Source organism: Sturnira hondurensis, unplaced genomic scaffold (genome assembly GCF_014824575.4).
Source record: "Sturnira hondurensis isolate 20B ecotype Veracruz unplaced genomic scaffold, ASM1482457v3 Scaffold0007865, whole genome shotgun sequence".
Lineage (NCBI taxonomy): Eukaryota > Metazoa > Chordata > Mammalia > Chiroptera > Phyllostomidae > Sturnira > Sturnira hondurensis.
The window spans coordinates 5,761,416-5,783,098 of record NW_028080496.1 but is presented as its reverse complement, the minus strand read 5'-3'; the positions used below and the strand labels follow the sequence as shown (position 1 = coordinate 5,783,098).

The following is a 21,683-nucleotide window of genomic DNA, read 5'->3' as shown; positions in this document are numbered from 1 at the left end:
ATCTGTCTGCACTCACCCCGGCACCTCCAGCCCGCTGTCAGACCACAGCTCCTCAGGATGTATTTGATGTGCTTCTCTTTGTCCCCAGAGTTGGCAACGACGAGAACATATCGAACACCTGGAAATTCCTGTCTCATTCCACAGACTCACTAAATAAAATTGTCAAGGTCAACGAGTCCACAGAATCACTTACGGATGAGGGTAAGAGAAGGTTACGGCCTCTGATGTCTGTAGAGATTGTGTTATTTCATTACGGAGAATGCAAGTGTGGATGGAATAATAGTGTCTGCCTCTCCCTTGCTGCGAAGATTCTCCAAATGGTCTGTAAAGCACCGTGTGCCTTTTAATAAATTGGTGATCATACCCGCCCAGTTGTTAGGTAGTTGTCCACTGAAGGATGTCGTTGCTTTTAACGTGGTTGTATGCTAGTATGAACTTTTTTCCCCCCAGACTCTCAGTTCTGGCTCTCCTGGCGCGGCTGAAAGCTTGCTCCCTTAAACAAGTCAAGTTCCCAGGTCCCTCCCAATGGCTACTTCCCACAGGAATCACTTCTTAATCACATTTCATTTGTGTGTTGGTTCTCACTCTCAGCCAAAGCCTGGAGTGTCGAGCGTGTCACTCCCAGACAGGAAATGATTCTTTGCTCACATTGGAATATGGCTCTGTGCATATCTCCCCTGGATTCACCAGAGTGTGTGTGTCTTAGGAGATGATCACACCAAGGAAAGTCCAGCATAGGCTTTTTAGAGGTCACAGACCATGATCCTGATCCTGATTCTTCTGATATTTTTGAGGAGTAGGTACAGATATGAATGAAGGACAACTGATGGGAGACTTGGAGGTTGAATCCAAACAGCTGGAAGCAGAGTCCTGGAGCCGGGTGGTGGACAGCAAGTTTCTGAAACAGCAGAAGAAGGACGTGGTGAAGCGGCAAGAAGTGATCTATGGTGAGAGGCTGCGTTCGCTCTGCTGACATTGGCTGCACTGTCTGGACTGTTTTAACTGGTGGTGACCTGGGTTGTGGCCAGTCAGTTTCCAAGTAGATAGCATCTCAGAGATTTTCTTTGACATATAGAGGCGTGATCTTATTTCTATCCTGTTTTTTCTATTTAAAATTATTTTCCTTAATTTTATTGAGCAGTTTATTTACTATGTGTGCTTATTTATGCAGCAGGCCTACAAAGAAATCTCTTGTGACCGTTTAATCCCTCCCCTACACTGAGGACTAGACACTAGATAGTTATTTCTAGGAAACAGGAACACAGAAATTGTGAAAGGTTTCAATTCCAGGGAAGACCAGTGTGGAAATCAGTAGAGAGTGATGTGATCCACTATTGCTGTGGTTGGCCACTGAAAAATGGAGGAAAAGGAAGATGAGACCACTTCAGGGACAGGATAGCTATTGACCCAGTTTTAAAGTCTAAATTGGGCTTTCAGAAGCCGTAAGACTGAACGAGGCTCTTCACAGCAGCAGGCGATCTTGGGAGGAGAATCCTGGTAGCGGGGCCCTCCTGACCGCTGAGCTTTTGTCCCTCCGGCAGAGCTGATGCAGACGGAGCTGCACCACGTCCGCACGCTCAAGATCATGAGCGACGTGTACAGCCGGGGCATGATGACGGACCTGCTCTTCGAGCAGCAGATGGTGGAAAAGCTGTTCCCGTGTCTGGATGAGCTGATCAGCATCCACAGCCAGTTCTTTCAGAGGATCCTGGAGCGGAAGAAGGAGTCCCTGGTGGAGAAAAGCGACAGGAACTTTCTCATCAAGAGGATGGGGGATGTGCTTGTCAATCAGGTGAGCCATGCGGAGGCGGGGCGCTCTGGGACCCAGCCGCCGTGCACGCGCATCTCGGCCGTGACATTTCCTCCCTCTGTGCACTCAGGCGAGGTGTTTCTCTCTCCCAGCCTCGACTTCCTTTTCTGTAAATGAGCGCAGTAGCATTTCTGTCCCAATGCCCTTTCATGTACATAGACATACATGTATTTTTTACGTATATATGTATAAAATGTGCACAGTACCTAGCATACACAGTAGATGCTCAATAAAAGTTTTGCTTCCTCAGAGTCTGTACCATGAGAAAACAGTGTAGCTTAACAAATCCAAAAAGTGTTTATTGCAAGTGTCTGCTTTCCCTCTGCCTCAGATCAAAAGGACCCCACTTACCTGAAGACACCTGTGCACAGAAAATTGAGTGAGGAACTGTCTGTAAAATATTTCATAAATTATACTGTACTGATATTTTTGTCAAGTCTTACTCCCAAAACAGTTTGCCTAAAAATTATTTTGCTACTTTTATATGTGTTTGTCATGGAGAGTTTTTAATGTTTCTTTTTAAGAGTTTTTTTTTTTAATGTTCCTACTATAACCTTTATGGGCTGAGGGGCATACTGCCTCACCTGACTAGCTCTTTTTCCCCAGAGCATCTCTGCCTCAGTGTAGAAGCAGGAGCTTAGTTGCTGGAGCAGTTGCCTGGGGAGTAGAAATTCTGTCCTTCCCTCGTGTTCAGGAGTCCGACCCCCCACCTCACTCAGTCATTCAGTCATTTTTCTCCAGTATTTATTGGGCATCAGCTAAGTACTGCTTGGAACCACAAAGCTAAATAGGCCTTAGAACTCTGCCTCAGGTGCTCTAGAAGTAAAAATGGGCATGTTATACAATAAATCCAAATATTTAGCACAGGTATCTGCCACAGGTAGGCCCTCAAAGTGGGAGTAGACAGCTCTGTGAGCGAGGGCCTTTCCTCCCCAGACATCCCTCTGCCCTCAGACCTGCACAGGCACCTCGCCTCCCCTGGACTCCTGGTGTCCGTAGTGCCTTGGCCCTGTGCACGTCCTCTGGGAAGCTCTGTGATGGCAGGACTCACACCTCTGCCCCATGGGGTGCTGGGGTCAGATCACCTGCCAGGCGTGTACTTGGTGGTGGGAGCTACTCACTCAGAGCTCGCTGCCCCAGCCTCTCTGGTAGGAAGGGGGGAAAGGAGCAGTTCCCTGCAGGGTTTTCGGTCCGGATCAACCCGTGTTGCCCACAGAGTTTTAGTGCCATGGGAATCGATGCTTAGTGTGTAGCCCGTCATCAGTTTGCCCCAAAGGGAACCAGTGCTCAGAGGAAGCGTTGAGATTGCACACGTATGGGAGTGATTGAAGGGCGGCTTCCTGAGCGCAGCACGAGAAACAGATCCCTGGGTAATGATGGCTGTTCCAGTGTCCTAACTGACCAAGGCGAGATTTTTAAGACTGACTATCTCATGAAAACCTTCTAGTGAGTTTTCCTTGTTCTATTACTACGATTAAGACACAGAACACATTTTGTGTTTCTTATGCACATGGTACGTAGATGTTTGTGTTCATTGTTATAAAAAGATATGTGATAGCTTTAAGGAAACATAATTCAAATGCCATATAACCCGCCCTTGGAAAGTGTACAATTCAGTGGTTTTTAGTCTATTCACAGGATTGTGCAACCATTACCACAGACAGTCTTGGAACATTTTTATGCCCCCGCCACCACCAAGTGTCACGGCCTTAGGCAACCACCGCTCTGCTTTCTGTCTCTGTGAATGTGCCTATTCTGGACGTTTTATAGAAATAAAGTAAAACAGTATGTGGTGGTTTGTGATTGGCTTTTTTATTTAGAATAATGCTTTCAAGGTTCATCAGTATTATAGCATGTGTGAAATCAGTATTTCTTCTCCTTTTGTGGCTAATATTCCATCATATAAATGTGTGTGTGTACACACCCCACATTTTATCCATGCATGTATCCTTGAATGCACATTTGGGTTATTTCCACTTTGGGGCTCTTATGGATAATGAATAATGGGCATTTGTAGATACGTTTTCGTGTGGACATAGGATTTTGTGTCTGGGAGTTAGTTAGGTTGGTTAGTCAGCTTCTGGAGGGACTGCACACTGTTTTCCAAAGCCACTGCACCGTTTTAATCCTCCGGAGCAACTTTTGAGGAAGCCCTCTTGGCTTTCACAGATTAGACTGGCACCTCTGTACGAAACGGTAATACGAGTTCAGCAGCCGAGTGCTGCAGGCCTAACTTCTGCTCCCTTCTCTGTGCAGTTTTCCGGGGAGAACGCGGAGCGCCTGAAGAAGACGTATGGCAAGTTCTGTGGGCAGCACAACCAGTCCGTGAACTACTTCAAAGACCTGTATACCAAGGACAAGCGTTTCCAGGCGTTCGTGAAGGTATCGGTGGGAACCCTGAGCATCCCCGTTGCTGCCCGGGGCGTCGCGTGCCCTCAGACTGAGCGGCGCCTTTGTCCTCGGGTGGCTCCTGACTGTCCGTTTGCACCTTGCAGAAGAAGATGAGCAGCTCGGTGGTGAGGAGGCTCGGCATCCCGGAGTGCATCCTGCTGGTGACCCAGCGCATCACCAAGTACCCCGTTTTATTCCAGAGGATCCTGCAGTGCACCAAAGGTGAGCCGCCCCCTCGTTCGGCCCCGCGTGCCGGTGCCCCTCGCCCCTGTGCACCAGGGGCCCTACGGAGGAGCTCTTTCCTGCCCCAGTGGGTCTAAAAAGAGACCCTGGGTTTTACCGGAAAACGGTTGGTGTGAATGAAAACGTGAAGTATTGTGTAGGCGGACTCAGGGCGGATGATAGCAAGAAGGGAAGGAACCACTTACTGATCCCATCAGGAGTTCAGGGACCTGAGTAACTTCTCCCTTGACACTAGACCGAGAGAATTCCCACCAGGTTTCCCCGTCAGTGCCAGAACTGCTGTTGTTTCTCATTTCCTCGGTCCTCGCTGGTTTCTCTTTTGGCTAATCCTGCTCATAGGCAGCTATATTTAAAGATTAGCAAAACAAAGACAAGTAAATGGTTGCTTCTCCTTGTCCTTAAAAAAGTGTTTGGTTCCTACTACTTGAGAACATAGCACGTAGTTGCATGTTATCTGTATCACTGAAACTGGCTGACTTTATTTAGAATTTCACTGAGGTCTGAGCGAGGGCAGGGGGCATGCCCTCTGTCACATGGGCCGAGCGCCGAGAGATGCCCACGGAAGGAGGGTGAGGACATGAAGGCAGAGGGTGGGGGCCCCTTCCTCCCGCTCACGTCTGAGCAACGGAAATGTGCTCTCCTCCTAAGACAACGAAGTGGAGCAGGAAGACCTGGCTCACTCCCTGAGCCTGGTGAAAAGTGTGATCGGAGCCGTGGACAGCAAAGTGGCCAGTTACGAAAAGAAGGTGCGTCTCAATGAGATCTACACGAAGATGGACAGCAAGTCGATCATGAGAATGAAGAGCGGTCAGATGTTTGCCAAGGAGGACCTGAAGCGGAAGAAGCTGGTGCGGGACGGGAGTGTGTTCCTGAAGAACGCAGCGGGAAGGCTGAAAGGTAAGGCTCGTGTCTGCTCCCAGGCCAGGCGGGCGCCAGACGGCGGCAGGCGAAAGCCAGGGATTCCTGTCAGAAGCTCCCCAGCCGGTGGTTCTTAGGGAGCTCACCCCCAGACATCGCACATCAATACCGATCATCCAATGGTTCTTAATCTGGTATCAGAGAGGACTGCTTTAGGGTAGCTTACCAAGTCCTAAAGTAGGGCAAGTTTACGAGGAAATGCAGTCGGGTCAATTAGAAAAGGAGAGTTTAAGAAACAAACCAAGGGGAAAGCCCTGGCTTGTATGGCTCAGTGGATTGAGCTCGGGCCTGCGAACCAGACGATCGCGGTTCAATTCCCAGTCAGGGCACATGCCTGGGTTGCAGGCCAGTTCCCAGCAGGGGACTCATGAGAGGCAACCATACATTGATATTTCTCTCCTTCTCTCCTTCCCTTCCCCTCTAAAGATAAATAAATAACATCTTAAAGAAAAAAAGCAAGGGGAAAGATGGACACAGACAAGGGTGGTAAGGCGGTGTGTTTGCCTACAGGGAAGGGTGGCAGGTTTGGGATGGGGGGTTCTGGCAAAGCGTCGGTGCCATTAGCCAGTTCAGAGGCTGTGAGAGTAGAACTCTGCACATCCCTTGCTGTCAAAAGGCGTCAGAGGGGCTTTCAGCTCTTGCGACCTCGGAGAAATGTAGTTAACTCACCAGCTACATTTCTTAAGCTTCATGGTGTTTGTGCTTTTTATCTTAAAACAAAAGAGAGCATGAAACACATTTGCGTTTAATTTGGTTTTAATTTTTAGTTCTCAAGTGATCAGCTACACCAAGTTAAGGAAGTTATGAGGTTTGTGAGTTCATCTGTACATTTGACTTTTTAAAAAGTAATTCTTGTCATTGAATTTGCACTGTCTGGGCCTGTTGGCAGCTCTGACTTCCCCAGGGGCCCGGAGTGTTCCCCCTTCCTCGGTCGCTGCACAGAGGACGCAGGCGGGCCCTGTGCTGCCAGCCCTGCGGGGCCGAGGCTGAGGGGGTGGCATGTGTGCCTTTGTCCTCTCTGGGGCGGGAGTAATGCTCTAGGCGCTGCAGTCAAAGAGGACCCAGGGTCCTCAGCTAGAGTCTCCCCATGCTGTGACCACACGGTGAAGTCCAGACATCAGATGGGTTCAAAGGTGAATGAGGCAGCACCCTGCCCGCTCCGCCATCACGTGGAGGCGGGGAACAGAATGAAGAGACTGCTGCCCTCCCGGCTCTCTGTGATGTTCTCAGGGCCTGGTTCCGGGCACTCCCCCGCTGCCCCTCTGTGACTGTCCGCAGCAGACCTCGGGAGGGGCCGGAGCGGGGAGCGGCTCAGCCACACTCGCCCTGTCCTCTGAGGAGCTAAGTTTTCTAGAGCCACTGGGGCCCGGAGCTAGCTTTGTTCCCTTTCCTTTATAAAGCACTTTATTTCTCCACTCCCAAAATAAAAACTAATAGATTCCAGCTGTTGGAATAATGTGGTCAAGCCCACGGTGGAACGCTCGGTTTGGGGACCTGAAAGGCTGCCAGTGGGGAGGGGAGCTGGTGTCGAGTCATTCTCACACCCAGTGAACGCACGCCAAGGACAGCCAGTACTGTGTGGGGTGCCCTTGGAAGGGACGGGGTTTCTCTGGTCCCCCGGCACCCACCCTAGCAACTTCAAGGTCCAGTGAAGGTGATGCTTATGTTTTAGAACTTTTTTTTTTTTTTTGGCAGGCACCCGAGTTACTTAAAAGTAAGCTTTAACAACAACAACAAAAAGAATGGAACTAATGGTAGTGCATGGAAAATTACTCATCTAGGCTGAAAAACTCGACCTGCCGAGAAATCAGACCTGTTTGCTTCTGTTTTCTTCAGGGCTTTGCAGTGGGCTCTGCGGGCTGGGGCCTCCAGTGGTGGCAGAAAGGGTAGAAAAGAGAGGAGGGGCCTGGCCCCCAGGGAATCCTAGGCTCCCCTTTCTAGAGGGTTCTGCTTCTCGGAGCTTAGTAGCTGCCTGGGCTGCAGAGGTGTCAGACTTTGTCTTTAAGGGAATAAAGAGAGAGGTCACTTTGTGCTTCTGGAGAATTAGAGCAAGAGTTTGTGGCATTCTCTCAATTCCTAGGTCCAACTCCAAGCGTTCATTTGGGTTTCCTTTTATTTCACGCGAGAAGCGGAGAGGGCTCTTTCTGTGGCACAGAGGGGATGGGGTTGGCTGGACGCCACGCCCCTTCCTGTTCTCTGGGGCATGTGAAGCCTACCTCTCGTTCGCTTAGACATCCTTCGACCTCACCTTTTGGCAGCTGCCCTGTCTGCCATCCCACGCCTTTCCCACCGCTGCAGTCGGAAGATGAGGAGTACGGTGACCCGAGCATTGGTGGGCTGTGTTGCTGCGTAACCTCTGTTCAAGTCCTCAGCTGTGTTCCCAGGGCAGTTTATGCTCGAAGTCTTGCCTTGTGGGATCTCTCTCCCCAGAACTAAATACTTACCCTTTTCCACAACAAGGCACTGGTGGTGAAGATCCCAGTGTAAAGGGCCTCTAAAACTCTAATGACCAGGCGTGGGTGGCGGCCGGATGCAAAACGGCTGCCTCGGAGGGGGGTCGTCTCTGACCCGTTCTGCTCTGAATTACTAGTCCAAGTGCCCTGGGGCTACCAAACGGCTAACTAGTCACTGTTCTCTCTTCCCTGACACAACAGAGGTTCAAGCAGTTCTGCTGACTGACATCCTGGTTTTCCTTCAAGAAAAAGACCAGAAGTACGTCTTCGCGTCATTGGTAAGTGCAACTGTTAGAAGTCTCCTCTGATTGTTATTAAGAATAGTATTCAGGCCCTGGCTGGTGTAGCTCAGTGGATTGAGCACGGGCCTGCGAACCAAAAGATCGCGGTTCGATTCCCAGTCAGGACACATGCCTGGGTTGCAGGCCGGTTCCCAGCAGGGGCCAGTTCCCAGCAAGGGACGCGCGAGAAGCAACCGTACATTGATATTTCTCTCCCTCTCTCCTTCCCTTCCCTTCCCTTCTAAAGATAAAGAAATACACTTTTTAAAAAATGTGATAGATTAAAAAAAATCTTTATAAAAAAAAAAGAATAGTATTCAGGACAGGTAGAGGTAACTATTGAGCATAAATGATGAAACACTGTATTTTTGGTCTCCCGCCCACTCAAAATTACCTGGTTTAGATAAATTCCTGTGAATAATTTTTTGTACACTCTTAAAATTTTCTGTCTGCCCCTGGCCCCCCACAAAATTATTTTCTGTTTCCTTACAATCCCTTTGAGAGTCTTGGGCATGTGACCACTGGGGCATTATGCTCCATAAATCATGCTAATGGCTAATGTTGCCCCCCAGATTCTGTGATAACGTGCAAGGGAGAATGTGCAAGGGTTCATCGTGTAGAAAACATGACTAGACCCTTTGTGGCCATAAACTGTCATTTCCTTTACGGAACTCTTTTTCTGTTCGATAACGTGTGTAAGTGAAATCGTGAGCCAGCTCTCATTATCTTACTTCAGCCTCCGTTTGCTCAGAACACACGCCTTTAGGAGGCGTCTGGCGTCCCCCGGGGCTGAGGTTGTCCTCACGCGTGAGGAGGCCGTGTGTGTGTCTCACTTCTGCCCTCTGCCCTTTTCCAGGACCAGAAGTCCACAGTGATTTCTTTAAAGAAGCTGATCGTGAGGGAAGTCGCCCGTGAGGAGAAAGGCTTGTTCCTGATCAGCATGGGCATGAAAGACCCGGAGATGGTGGAGGTCCACGCCAGCTCCAAAGAGGAGCGGAACAGCTGGATTCAGATCATCCAGGACACGATGAACACCCTGTAAGCTCCCCACGGCCCGGCCCCCGCGTGCCCCTATGACTTCGGAGTCCACTCGGCAGCCTCCAGAGTCAGGGATGTCTTAGGAATGTTTCGTTCTGTTTTATTTTGGTTGTTTTAGGAACAGAGATGAAGATGAAGGAATCCCTAGTGAGAATGAGGAAGAAAAGAAAATGTTGGACACCAAAGCCCGGGAATTAAAAGGTAAAGCCATTAGAAGGGGTCTGAGACCCTTATCCGTGGACGGTCTGCTGTGGAGGGCTTTTAACAAAGAGCCCAGTCTGAGCCGACGCGGTCCTGGTACCAGACAGCTATAAGAATGTGTTGAACCCTAGATCGAGGGAACATTGATTCTCTTTTCTCAGTATCAGTGTTCTCGGACCCCTTGTTGCAGAAGAATTTGCATAAATCATGTCACATCTAAGACAAAAAACAGGAAGGGAGGGTACTTGAGGAGAAGAATGTTCCAGTTCATCTGCGTTTGTGTTAGTTACCCTAGTTGACAGTGTGGGACGCTCACAAGTAAGTCAGGAGGGGGTCTGGGGAGAGTGTGCCCAGTGGTGATGCTTGACCACTGCTTAGCAAGCCCCCACTGTTTTGTGTGGTCTTGTCAGCATCCTGCAAGGCCTGGATTCTCGTGCCCGTTGTGCAGCCGAGGAAGCTGAGGCCCAAAAAGGCCGAGCAGGCCAGGGCCCGTCCAACCGCTGGTGGCTGGGCCAGCATTTTGCTCCGTCTCTGAACAGCAGAGGCTGGTGCTCATCTATTTGCCGGGGCTTATTTAATGTCCTGAAGTAAGCACTGTGCTTTGGATGGCGTCGAATCAGTGTACGCACCCAAGGACTGACTTTATGTGGATAGCTGGACAAAGTGATCATGTTCTGTTTTGGGGTGGGGTGGGAGCCGGGAGAGATGGCCAGCCTGAAACCTGAGCCAGAGTTACATCAGATGCGTTGGCTCATGGTGAGGACGACAGGGATAAACTGCTTTTAACATGAAAGAAGCACCTGGCCAGGCACACTGCTAGGTGGTAGGGATGCAAAGATTCCTAAAACACAGAAATCTTCTGCGTTGGGAAGGCCACATTCTCACCAGGGAGGCACACGTGAGTGACAGGCCACCAAATGCATGGCCAGGCCAGACGGCTGTGGAAAAGGCCTTCCCACACCCTCCAGGGAATGATGGGGTAGGACTGTCAGTGGGGGTCATGGCTAAGGGATGGGAAATTCAGGCAGCAGGTCTTGAAAGGCAACAAGGAATGATTTGCTGTTTTTAGCAAAATTTAAACTTAAATTTTTAAATTAGTGTTGAAGCCCATTGCTTGAGGGAGTCTGGGAATAGAAAGATGGATGGGGAGACTTGGGAAAGGCCCAGTGAGAGATGGGCTGGAGGGGGTGGACCTGAGTAAGAGGTAAGGACCCATGTGGCGGCCAGGAGAGTGAGCAGGTGAACCCCCTCGCAGGACTCCAGCTCGAGTAAGCGAGAGGGCGCAGATGCGTGGACTGAGGAAGAGGTCCCAGGCTGCAGGGAGGTGGTGGGAGGGCGAGAGTGACAAGGTGTCTGACGTGCTGAGAACACGGCTTCTGAGTGGCTGTCGCTGCTTGACAGTGGGGCACATGGATCTGATGCCCAAGAAGGAGGGTAGGATTTGGGATGCTTTCTGTGGGCTGTCAGCACCCGTGAAGTAATGGAAGCTGTGGGAGGGGGTGAGATCCCCAAGAGGAACGTGTGTCGGGGACAAACAGCAGCCCAGATGGAGCCAGGGGGACCCCAGAGGTTCCGTTGCAGATGAGAGTTCTGTGCTGAGAGAGGATTTTAGGAAGGGGACCAACGATGTCCTCAAAGGAGGCAGGGAACCAGGTTAAAGAGGAGGGGGAGTCATCCCTGCTGGAAAGGGTGCCACGAAAGACCTCCTTAGGTTCCGTGAGGAAGGGTGGCCTTGGGAGGAGGGGGTGTGGTGATGGGCAGAAGCCAGAGACGTGGGGGTTGAGAAACTAGCAGGAAGCAGGGGAGTGGAAACAGAAGTGTAGTGTGTGGTGTCAGAAATTCTGATGCTTGCCTAGAAAGGCCCAGGATAGTCTACCAGGTAGAAATTGCAGAATGAAAACTTCATACAGCCTTCACAATGAAAAATAAAGGGAAAAAAACCTACGTGTATCCTCTGTGCTGTCCCACAAATTACCACAAGGTGGCGCATGGGTCATAGCCGTCAAATCACCAGACCTTTTCTCTATCCACCCTGCAGAACAACTGCAGCAAAAGGACCAGCAGATCCTACTCTTACTGGAAGAAAAGGAGATGATCTTCCGGGACATGGCCGAGTGCAGTACCCCTTTGCCGGAGGAATGCTCCCCAACTCAGAGCTCTAGGATCCTCTTCCGCGCCAACACAGAAGAGGCTCTCAAAGGAGGACCTTTAATGAAAAGTGCAATAAATGAGGGTAATTTCTGTTCGGTGTTGCCCCTTCTGCACCCCTTCCCAATGTGGCGTACACACGAATAGTACTTTTTACTGTAAAACGAAGCACAAGCACAGAAAACAAACACCAGTTTTGTGAGTTCTCAGGTAGTATCTTGTCGCCATTACCCAGGTCAGGAAATAACATGTGGCCAGACGCCCTGACGCTTCCACATGTCCCGCCCCCATCAAAGCTCCCTCCCTCCCTCCAGAAAAGAACACACATTGAGACTTTTACAGAAAGCACGTACCGTTTCTTCGCGTTTTTGTGGCCAAGTACCTCTTCATAGGCACTCTAGCTCAGTCTTGCTCCTGTTTTTTGATAGCTGGAATTTAATTTATAGCTCTCCCCATCCCATTCTTTTCCCCACAATTTAACTTTGAGAGATCTGGGTTTTTTAATGAGTAGAGCTTCGTGTTTTCTTTCCTCAGTGGAGATCCTTCAGAACCTGGTGAGCGGGGGCCTGGGAGGCCCGCTCACGCAGGCCGTCGGCAGCCCCGCTGGGCAGGAAGGCACAGTGGGCCCCGTGTCCTTGCCCCGGAGAGCGGAGACCTTTGGCGGCTTTGACAGCCATCAGATGAACGCTTCAAAAGGTGAGTGACTTTGAAGTCCTTTTACAATCAACCCTCGACGCCTCCACAGAAGTAAAAATGGTCTGCACTGGAGTGGCTCCATCTCATCTGTCGATAAATGTTTTCCTGAGACCCTCCTAAGTATCTAGCCGCTAAAACGCTCAAGAACCTCTGTCAGCGCCACGCTCGTTTTGAGTGATAAAGATGCTCTTGGGGTCTCGGCTGAGCTGCAGTCAGAGGAGCAGTAATACTTGTCTCGTTGCTTCTAGTTGTTCCTCATGAATAAAAATTAATAACCACTCACCTGCCACCCAGTGGCTTCCCATTCTTTGGCTTTTGTAGGATTCAGAAATATCACATCTGTAAGCTGTATGTCTTGTATTCTTTTCTTGGCTAATCTGTTTTACAGCCTTTAAAAACAAACTTACTTCTTTGTTTAGGAGGAGATAAGGAAGAGGGAGATGATGGCCAAGATCTTAGGAGAACAGAATCGGACAGTGGTCTGAAAAAGGTATTTTTTGGCCTCTAAAATACACTAAGACCTTCTTAGCATTTCCCACTGAATTCGCAGTCTGTGAAATTCATCCACTCTGATCTTGTTTTGCTTGCTTGACTTGCTGTGTTTATTTCCTACTTTATTTTAAGAGGAAAGAAAGTGCATTTTTAAACCCAGTACAGTTAGGAGTCCCCGTATTGCTGGCTCCTGGGCCCCTCTGGCGTAGAGCTTCACGTGCACATCCCTCGCCTGAGCAGGGCCCTGGCAGGGACTGGTTTCCTCATGAGGTTTGTTTAGATGCCCCAGCCACCCTGGACTCTTTACAGGGCGTGAGGACCAGCTCGGCGTCAGACCCTCACCCCCTGCAGCGGGAGGCTGTGGTAGAAGAGGATGGATGTGGGCCACGCTGGACACACCTGACATCCGGTTCCTGCCCCAGGATCTTCCTGTTTCTAAAATGCATGTTTTTTTTTTTTTTGTCTTACAGGGTGGAAATGCTAACCTGGCATTTATACTTAAAAGAAACAATGAGGTAAGGACGTTATGCGCTATTTAAGAGTATGACTGTATTGTAATTGCTAGGTTAGGAATGCTCATTTTGGTTTTGCTGGTGTAAACCGGCCAACTCCTGGCCGTGCTCTGCGCGCTTCACCGTGCGGTGTCCTGTCCTGCTTTCCCCCAGCCCGGGGGGTGTGTTGCCTTGGCGCCACGCCGCAGCGCTGCCTGCTGCCACGGCCGCTGCTTCTCTGCTCGGGAGAGGACTCTCGCTTCTCTGTCCTCCGGCGGGGAAGCCTCCTTTCCTGCGACACAAGCCTGGGCCACAAGAACCACTCATCTGGAATGTGGAGGATTAATCTGTGGGCAGCTCTGCGCGGTCATTTCTTATCCTCCAGGGCCTCGCGGGGAGCTTCCTTCCTTGAGCCCTGCTTTATACATAACACGTGTGTCACCCTAAACGTGGCCTCGGTGTCTGCTCATTAGGGATCGGACTCTGGTTTGCATCTTTCCCACCTCCAGCTGAGGCCTGCCGGCCCTGCAGGGTACCTGCACCCCTCTCCCTGGCTGCCCCTCCCCGGTTCCCTCTCAGGAAGAGTCCCCGAGGCCGCCGTGCCCTCCGAACCCCGTCTTCTCTGTACGTGCGTTTCTGTACGTCAGTTCTGTAGGTCAGCGTGCCTGACATACAACTCCACACACAATAGTGACCTTCGCGGGGCGTGCCTTTCGGAGGGCCTTCTTTGTGTTTCTTCTTGTTCTCTACCTAGACCCTAAGTTCCTGAGAAGCCTTGTTTTCAAATTCTAAGTTAATGGGACCGTTCCCTTTTTCTTCTAAAGCACAGAGGGATGTTGTTGTCTCTTTGTTGGCGTGGAAGCCCACCCCCTGTGGCACCCTGATGGAAAGCTCTTCTGTGTCTGCCCTTCGGTGGGACCACCCTGCTCCCGCACAGCCTGTTGCTCTTGGTTGTCTGAAAGTTAGCTCTTGGTTGCCTTTTCCATTGGGCGGCTTCTGCTCCTGCATTTAGTGAGAAGGGGCAGGTAAGAGACAGAACAAGACCAGTGTTGCCTGGCATTTCAGCCTGGGCTACACGCTGCAGATGCCCAACCAGCATCAGCTGTTCTGTGCCACCCCCCCTCTCTGCGATCAACAGTAACCTTAAGCCCTGGCTGGCGTAGCTCAGTGGATTGAGCGCGGGCCTGCGAACCAGACGATCGCAGTTCGATTCCCAGTCAGGGCACATGTCTGGGTTGCAAACCGGTTCCTTGCAGGCTAACTACCAGCAGGGGATGCACAAAAGGCAACCGTACATTGATGTTTCTCTCCCTCTCTCCTTCCCCTCTAAAAATAAATAAATAAAAAATCTTAAAAAAAAAAAGAGAGAGGTAACAAGAATGTTTAAAAAAAACCAAAACAGTAACCTTAAATGAGGGGTTAGAAGTATACTCGGGTATGCTGAAGCCTGAGAAGGACTTTCTGTGTGTCTGAAGTACTGTAAAAGGAATAACGTATTCATCATGGCAGAAAATTTGAAAACTGCCCAACAGTGCACACAAAATAAAACAGGGAAACAGAATCTCACCACTGAGAAATAGCTGGGGTTAAACGTTCAGTGCTTCTCTTTCCAGCCTTTTCTTCCGCGTAACACTCATTGATGTGTCTGAGTGTGTGTGCGTGTGACTGGTATAGAAATAGTGTCACACGGCTTGTATCACTACTCACTGCTCCTCGGAGCATCCTGTCCTGAAGCTTGTTTCTGACGCACACGAGAAGCGTCTCCCCCGAGCACATGTATTCGGACACGCTCAGTCGCGGAGGCGTGCTGTCAGGTTGTGCCCTGGAACTTAGGTAACCTCTCCAGGGGTGATTGATTCTGCCTCTGCCGCTCTGCTTTCTGCGTGACGCAGCCGGGAGCGCCTTGTCCCGGCGTCCTCCCCTCTGCGTGCGCGCTGCTCCCTGGAAAGGAGGCTTCACGGAGCGCAGCTCCGCCGCTGGGGCCCGGGCTCCTCCTCGCCTTTCTTCACTGGCATCAGGGCTTTTCATGGCCCCATTGACATTCTGTTGGTTGGCGGTGTTCACGTGGTGTCTCTTTATGGGGCATCGATGTGATTTCCAGCAAAGCTGAGTCATGTGTCATACGTTGTACAGTGGACTCTTTGTAGTTCTTCTGCAAACTGCTGGTTTGCATTCCTGGCCTTTCTTCCTAGGAGAGTATCCGTTTTTTATTGATCTGTGAAAGCTTCTTTAAATCAAGTAGTTTTTGTTTGACTTTCTGGTCAGTTTGTCCCTTTTGCCTTTTAATCGACTGTTTCACGTAGTGAAAGTTGGAGATTTTTGTGTCTGTGTGTGGTTTCTTCCATTGCGTTTCCTGTTGCAGGGTCAGGAAGACATTCTCCTATTTTCTGATAGCTCTTGTATGGTTCCTTTTTTAATACTTGGCATTTTAATGTATTGGAATGTTTTTCTTTTGTGAGCAGGATTCACACTTAGTTTTTTACAGTGATTCAGCCACTTTTCTCAGAAAAATCTATTGACCATTCCCCGTTGATTTACAAACGCTCCTTCTTACATTTGCTTCGGGGCTTTCTGTTCTGTTCGATGGGTGTGCACGTCGTTTTTGTGCCCGTCCCTTTAAATGACTGGAGCTCTCTTTACAGTGCTGTGTGCCGATGTCCCTCCGTCACACGCAGTCGTTGGTTCGGTCTTGTTTTGTTTTCTTGTCTAACTGGACCTGCTTTTCCTCTTGGTGCTTTCATTTTGAAAGTACTCTGTTCCAGGGCAAGCTCCTTGCTGTGCGTGGGGGGGGGTTACCTGGTCAGCTGACGGATGGGTGATGGGTGGCGGGTAGGCGGCTCAGCCCTGACCAGATGCGTCCCTGTGTTCCCTCCACAGCAGCTGGTCCAGAGCATCCTCCGTCTCCACGAGCTGCTCAGCACCCTGCAGGTGCGTGCCTTTCCCTCTCCCCGCTTCATGTCTTTCTTCCCAGAGACGGTAAAGAGGGTACATTGGATTTTGAGTTTGTAGGCTGCGTAGGCGTGTCTGGGGCCCTCGGTCTAGAGGACAGTGGCTCTCGAGAGGAGGAGGGGGTCCCAGGACGCAGCGATCGGGGTGCCGTCTGCCCTCGCAGACCGCAGCTGGCGGACAGCGGGTGGGTGGCAGTTCTGTAGCAGCCCTGCCCCAGGAGGCCCCAGCAGGACGGGCCACCACGTCACTCCAGAGAGGCTTCAGTAGGGTATGAGTTTCCCTGTCCCATTTCTCTCTGGGCCGTTCGAATGGCAGGGCCCTTTCGAAACAGTGATTCCTTACACCTCCTGGGAACCTCTTCCAATTCTGCTTGCTTTCGTTCTTTAAGATCTAACTAACCCCATCCTGTGTGCCCCGACCTGCAAAACACACTCCACACCAGTGCTGGTGCCTGCAGAGAGCACGCGACCAAGTCTGATGGGACGCAGAGCTCCTGCCCCTTTGGCCATCCCTGTGTGATGACCAACTGCCCACAGTTCTCCTGGAGTGCTTTTCCCAGACCAGCCTCAAATGAGAGCACAGTGTACTCTGCCTAGTGACTAGTGCCCCCAGGGACTGGGTCAGGGGGACAGGAAGCAGGAAGCTTGCTGTCCTCCTGGCCAGAGGGGCATCCGTCTATCTGTCTCCTCCCGCTGTCTCCCCCAGGGGGTGGTGTTGCAACAGGACAGCTACATCGAGGATCAGAAGCTGCTGCTGGCGGAGAGGGCGCTCACCCGGACTTTGTCCCGCCCCAGCTCGCTCATTGAGCAGGAGAAGCAGCGCAGCCTGGAGAAGCAGCGCCAGGACCTGGCCAACCTGCAGAAGCAGCAGGCGCAGCACCTGGAGGAGAAGCGCAAGCGGGAGCGGGAGTGGGAGGCCCGGGAGCGGGCGCTGCAGGAGCGCGAGGCCCGGCTGGCCCAGCGGGAGGAGGAGGTGCAGCGGGTGCAGCAGGACCTGGAGAGGGACCGGGAGGAGATCCAGCAGAAGAAAGGCGCCTACCAGTGTGACCTGGAGAGGCTGCGCTCGGCCCAGAAACAGCTCGAGAGGGAGCAGGAGCAGCTGAAGCGGGACACGGAGCGGCTCAGCCAGAGGCAGGTGGACCGCGAAGCCTGTCAGGTAAGAGAGCCACGAGTAAAAGGGGGTTGCGGTGCCTGTTCAGATACAGTGAGGAGCCCTCTGTGTGCTGAGCATCGGAAGGAAGGAAGCCAAGATATGAAGGCTGTTTCTGTAGAATATCTTTCACACTAAAAGGGGCAGATGAGGAAGTGGGTCTTTTTCTCGTTTTTTCACCTCCGAGAGGCTGATGAGGAGAGTGGAGATGCTAGGGATTTGGTCAGGAAGTTGTCAGAGACTTGGAGCCGACAGGCACTTCCACAGCGTGTCTGAGACAATTTCAGGGCCATCCCTCTGCTCTGTGCCACGTAAGAAATCAGAATTTTCACCCCCTGAAGGGACCTGCAGAGGATGGGGTGGGGCAGGGGGTGCACAGCAGGGACTAGGGGCCACACAGGGCCTGTGAGCACCAGGCGGGGCAGTGAGTGGCTCTGATGGGTCATGGGTCACGGGAAGGACAGGCGGTGGGTTCAGGGGGGCGTCAGTTACGGGGAGGAGCCCACCCCCGGAGGGAGACCCCTGCTTGGGCGTGCGGGTGAGGACTTCCTTTCCCCTTGGCCGCCACGCCCATGGGAAGGAGGCTTTTCCTTGCTCAGTCACTGGCTCCCGCTGTTCTTTGCCTGAGCCTCGGTGGCGGTTCTGGGCCACGGACACTCCTGGCAGGTGAAAAGCCTGAGCGCACCGGTCTCCTGTCTAGGTACTCACGTCATGTTGCCTTTGGTTGGTCGATTGACCTTGGACCGTGGAAGAAAATTAAACTCAGGTCCTGTAGGAGGCGCAGTTTTGCCGTCTGCAGAGGTCCTCTGTCACCTGAATGGTGGGAGCGGTTAGTGCCTCTGCTCTGCTCCTCACGGCAAAGGACGGGCTCCACCCGCCCCCGGTCATGTCAGCGGGGCCTCCACAGGCCAGAGAGAGTGCGCAGTAGGCTGCTTGTCTCTCTCTCACTTGGTTACATCCCTGTGGAAGTAAGTTTTCAGGTCAGCACCTCCCCTGTTTCTTCAGGGAGTGGGAGTTCTTTTTCAAGCTGCCTCATCCAAGGTCCTATTAATTCTGTATGATGCTGATGGTAAGTGCGTGTAGTAAAAAATAGTAATGGTGTCCAAGGTGGCATTTTTAACATTTTCATAGATACTACTTGGGGGCGGGCAGGAAAGGAGTTCTGCGTCTTTTTATATTGAGGACTGTGGAATCAGGGAGGTGGGTCGGACCGCGCTGACCCACCCGCTGCTCTGGGCCAGCACCCGCCTGTGGGCCCCGGGCGCCGCAGCCTCCCTCTCGGTAACGCCTTCTCTGCACTGTGCAGGTTTCACATCGACACACCAAGCTGCTGAAGATCCCGTCCTTCCTCCCCGATCCCGAGGAGGCCCCCTTGCCATCCGCACCTTTGATAGCCAAGTCGGGCTCCCTGGACTCCGATCTCTCAGTGTCCCCCAAAAGGAACAGCATTTCTCGGACACAGAAAGATAAGGGGCCTTTTCACATACTGACGTCCACCAGCCAGACCAGCAGGGCCCCGGAGGGTCCGAGCCAGACCCCGGCCCCCACCTCCTCCTCCACCACGCGCCTGTTCGGGTTACCAAAGACGAAGGACAAGAAGGACAAGAAGAAGAAGAGCAAGGGGGACCGCGCGCAGCCCCGTGGTGAGTCGCACGCCGGTCTCCCTGTGGCCGTCTTGTCCTGGATTCTGAGCAGCGGGGTGGACGTTCTGGGCGTGGGACAGGTTGATGACAGGGCTGTTCAGGTGTGTAAAGGCCCAACTGCCTTACTTGTCACCAAACCCACTTGCTTTGTCCTCGAAGGAGGGAGGCACGAATTCCGCGAGTGTCTTGGAGCCTACTCTGAGTAGAGGGCAGGCTTCGTTTTCAGGCGTTTACTGTCTGATTAAGGAAGGCAGACCCTCCTAAAGGGAGCACTTTCAGTCCCTCCCCTCCTGTATCCACCTGGTGCGGTGATTGATGATGGAGACTCGCACTCGGCGAGCATTCCGAGGTCCCATGGACTCCTCCAAGGGGCTGTGGGGAGCGGGCGGGGCCGACTCCAACCTGGGCCTGGAGCCTGAAGCTCAGAGTGGCTGATGTGCCTGCCCTCCCAGAGCTTGTGCCTGACCGCTCAGCTGGGCATCCCCAGGCTCACCCCCCCAGAATGATTGCGCACTCCCTCCACGTGAGGTCAGAGAGGAGTTTGTTGGCTGGCCTGTTTACCAATAGGAATCCAGCGCTTCTTCAGAGTTAAAGGGAGCAGTGGGGAGTGACAGGCATCGCCGGACCTCGCTTACGGAACCAGTTAGGGAACCCACGGGCGGGCGGTTGGCAGCCCACAGGCCCCCATCATCTGTCTGCATCTCGGAAGACTTGTGTTTGGGGACAGAAAGAGGGGGTCCATTTTTTCCCCTGACTTTCTTTTCTCTTCTTGGTTTCCCCATTTCTAGATGGCCCTGCATCAGAGGTGCCCACAGAGGGTGAAGAGATCTTCTGCTGACCCCACTCCTCCACCGGCAGTGTCTCCAGCCCCACGCCCTCCTGTGTCCCTGCGTGCCCACTCTCACCTGTCGACACCATGCTCTGTAAGCGTCTACTGCTGTGCGCTGCCCCAGGCCGTGGACTTGAGGAACTAGTGGTCACAAGCGTCAGGGTGTGTCAGGTGGCCTCAGACTTACCCACCCAGCTCACTGCCCACGACTCTTGGGTTGGGACCGGCCTTCCTGAGGACGTTACACTGAGAATAGTGTCCCCAGAAGTCCAGGCGCTGGTTTGGGACATGTCAGGAATTGTCAGGAATTCCTAAAAGCTGAAAGAATGTTTCCAGCTGAGGTGTGCGTGCCGGCTTCCTTTCATTTTGGGGAACACAACTGAAAATCGGACAGTGGACAGTGTGGACTTTCTGTAGGTGCAGAGATGGTAGCCGTCTGTGCAGACACGGGGGTACGGCAGAACTGGGCACCTTCTGTCCCAGACACTCTTCGCAGGTGGCTCGGAGCTGCCCGGCCTCTCACCTGCTAGGCCTGCGAGGCGGTGTCGTCCCCCGCCCACCTCTCACCCCCGTGGACCTGTGTTTCTCATTTCATTTCAGAAGGGATGACAAACATTTAGGAAAACCAGTGAGAGTAGACCTGGCGTGTTTCAGAACCACGAGATCTGCACCACCTTGGTTTGGGTGTTTCGGTCACAGCCTCTAGCGATTTCATTAGCCAGTTCTGGAAGAAATTCTACATTGGCTTTCCAAGGCGTTTGCCACATATTCCCGGCGCAGATGAAGTACAGAGGCCTCCTCCCCGTCGCCCTTGCTGCGTGACACTTTCTGGTTGTCACTGACCATTCAGAAATGGCCACGGCCTCCTGGCAGTGTTCCTGAGACCTCGTGGGGGCTTGTTCCTGCCTGACCCTCCCTGTGGGAGACAGCGGTCCCCTCGACGATCCACCAGTAGGGACCGCGTGCTCCCCCTGCAGGGAGCTTCGTCCCCACCCTGCACTAGGACAGCTGGCCGAGGAGGAGGAGGATCAGCGAAGGTGTCAGCATCTGCGTGGCGGTTTGCACCAGTACAGAGAGAAGAGCAGGTCCAGGTGTGGCTTGCGAAGGTTCTCATTCTGTGTCACGGGGCCTTGGCAAAAATTTTAATTTCTTAAAAAAATTTTTTTTAAATTTAAAGGTCTGTTGGTTCTTATATTCGGACGCTTGATGATGCCTCACCTGTGTTTTATGCCACCTGTGTGTTATGTTCCTTTTCCTTCTCCTTGTTTTCCTTCTGCATTGGCATCCGTGTCTCTCTTCCGCTTGTTACCGGCTGGCAGGTGCGGGACGGTTCCTGGGTGACGTTTCCTTCCGGGGCCCCACACACCTGCCCCACTAATGGCTCCCAGGGGGCGAGACTGGGAAATTCTCTGCTTTAAATGTGGCCTTTGATTCCTGCTTTCGCCCCTTAGGAGCTAGGTCTTTGACCATACTTTTTAAAAACAACAAAAAAAACCCCGTAACTTGGTGCTTGTTGATGAATTGCAAGCTGGTCTTGCAGATGGAGATATTTATCTTTCAGTTTATTTGAAAGAGGTCTGGTTTAAAATTGTTAGCGTAGATTCGTTTTATTTATTGTGTGTGTGTGTGTCTGTGTGTGTGATAAGGGTGAACGTACTATCCCAACGGTTTCAACTATCTGATCACTACGGTGAAGGAACAGTGGCCCCGGCTGCTTACTCCTCAGTGTCTGTCAAAGTGCCTTGAAGGCCCCAAAGAAATCACGATTGGGGGAGGGGTCCCTTTCCTTCCCTTCTCCCACCCCACCTCATTCTTTGATCAAGGGATGTCTTCCTGCTTGAGAGTTAAGAAACTGGCCGCCTGAAGGACATTTGTGTGTTTTTGTCATTGAGAGTTCTTACCTTTCAGTAATAGACTTTAGGGAAGAAACTGAGTGTTCTCTTGAAATCAT

At 51.9% G+C, this 21,683-nt stretch overlaps 1 protein-coding gene across 5 annotated transcripts in view; it reads left to right on the top strand.

Moving 5' to 3' along the window:
* Positions 1–21,217, top strand: part of AKAP13 (A-kinase anchoring protein 13) — a 226,398-nt gene extending 205,181 nt beyond the window's left edge. For all 5 annotated transcript variants that reach the window (XM_037053671.1, XM_037053672.1, XM_037053670.1 and 2 more), the window contains 17 exons: positions 89–201; positions 795–947; positions 1,542–1,792; positions 4,067–4,192; positions 4,306–4,423; positions 5,093–5,341; positions 8,017–8,093; positions 8,953–9,134; positions 9,253–9,335; positions 11,374–11,568; positions 12,018–12,179; positions 12,599–12,669; positions 13,142–13,186; positions 16,040–16,090; positions 16,817–17,266; positions 18,567–18,903; positions 19,692–21,217. In XM_037053671.1, coding sequence (XP_036909566.1) covers positions 89–201; positions 795–947; positions 1,542–1,792; positions 4,067–4,192; positions 4,306–4,423; positions 5,093–5,341; positions 8,017–8,093; positions 8,953–9,134; positions 9,253–9,335; positions 11,374–11,568; positions 12,018–12,179; positions 12,599–12,669; positions 13,142–13,186; positions 16,040–16,090; positions 16,817–17,266; positions 18,567–18,903; positions 19,692–19,741 — 2,713 coding nt within the window. In that variant the 3' untranslated portion in view covers positions 19,742–21,217. The remainder of the gene's footprint in view (positions 1–88; positions 202–794; positions 948–1,541; positions 1,793–4,066; positions 4,193–4,305; positions 4,424–5,092; positions 5,342–8,016; positions 8,094–8,952; positions 9,135–9,252; positions 9,336–11,373; positions 11,569–12,017; positions 12,180–12,598; positions 12,670–13,141; positions 13,187–16,039; positions 16,091–16,816; positions 17,267–18,566; positions 18,904–19,691) is intronic.
* The last annotated feature ends 466 nt before the right edge of the window (positions 21,218–21,683 follow it).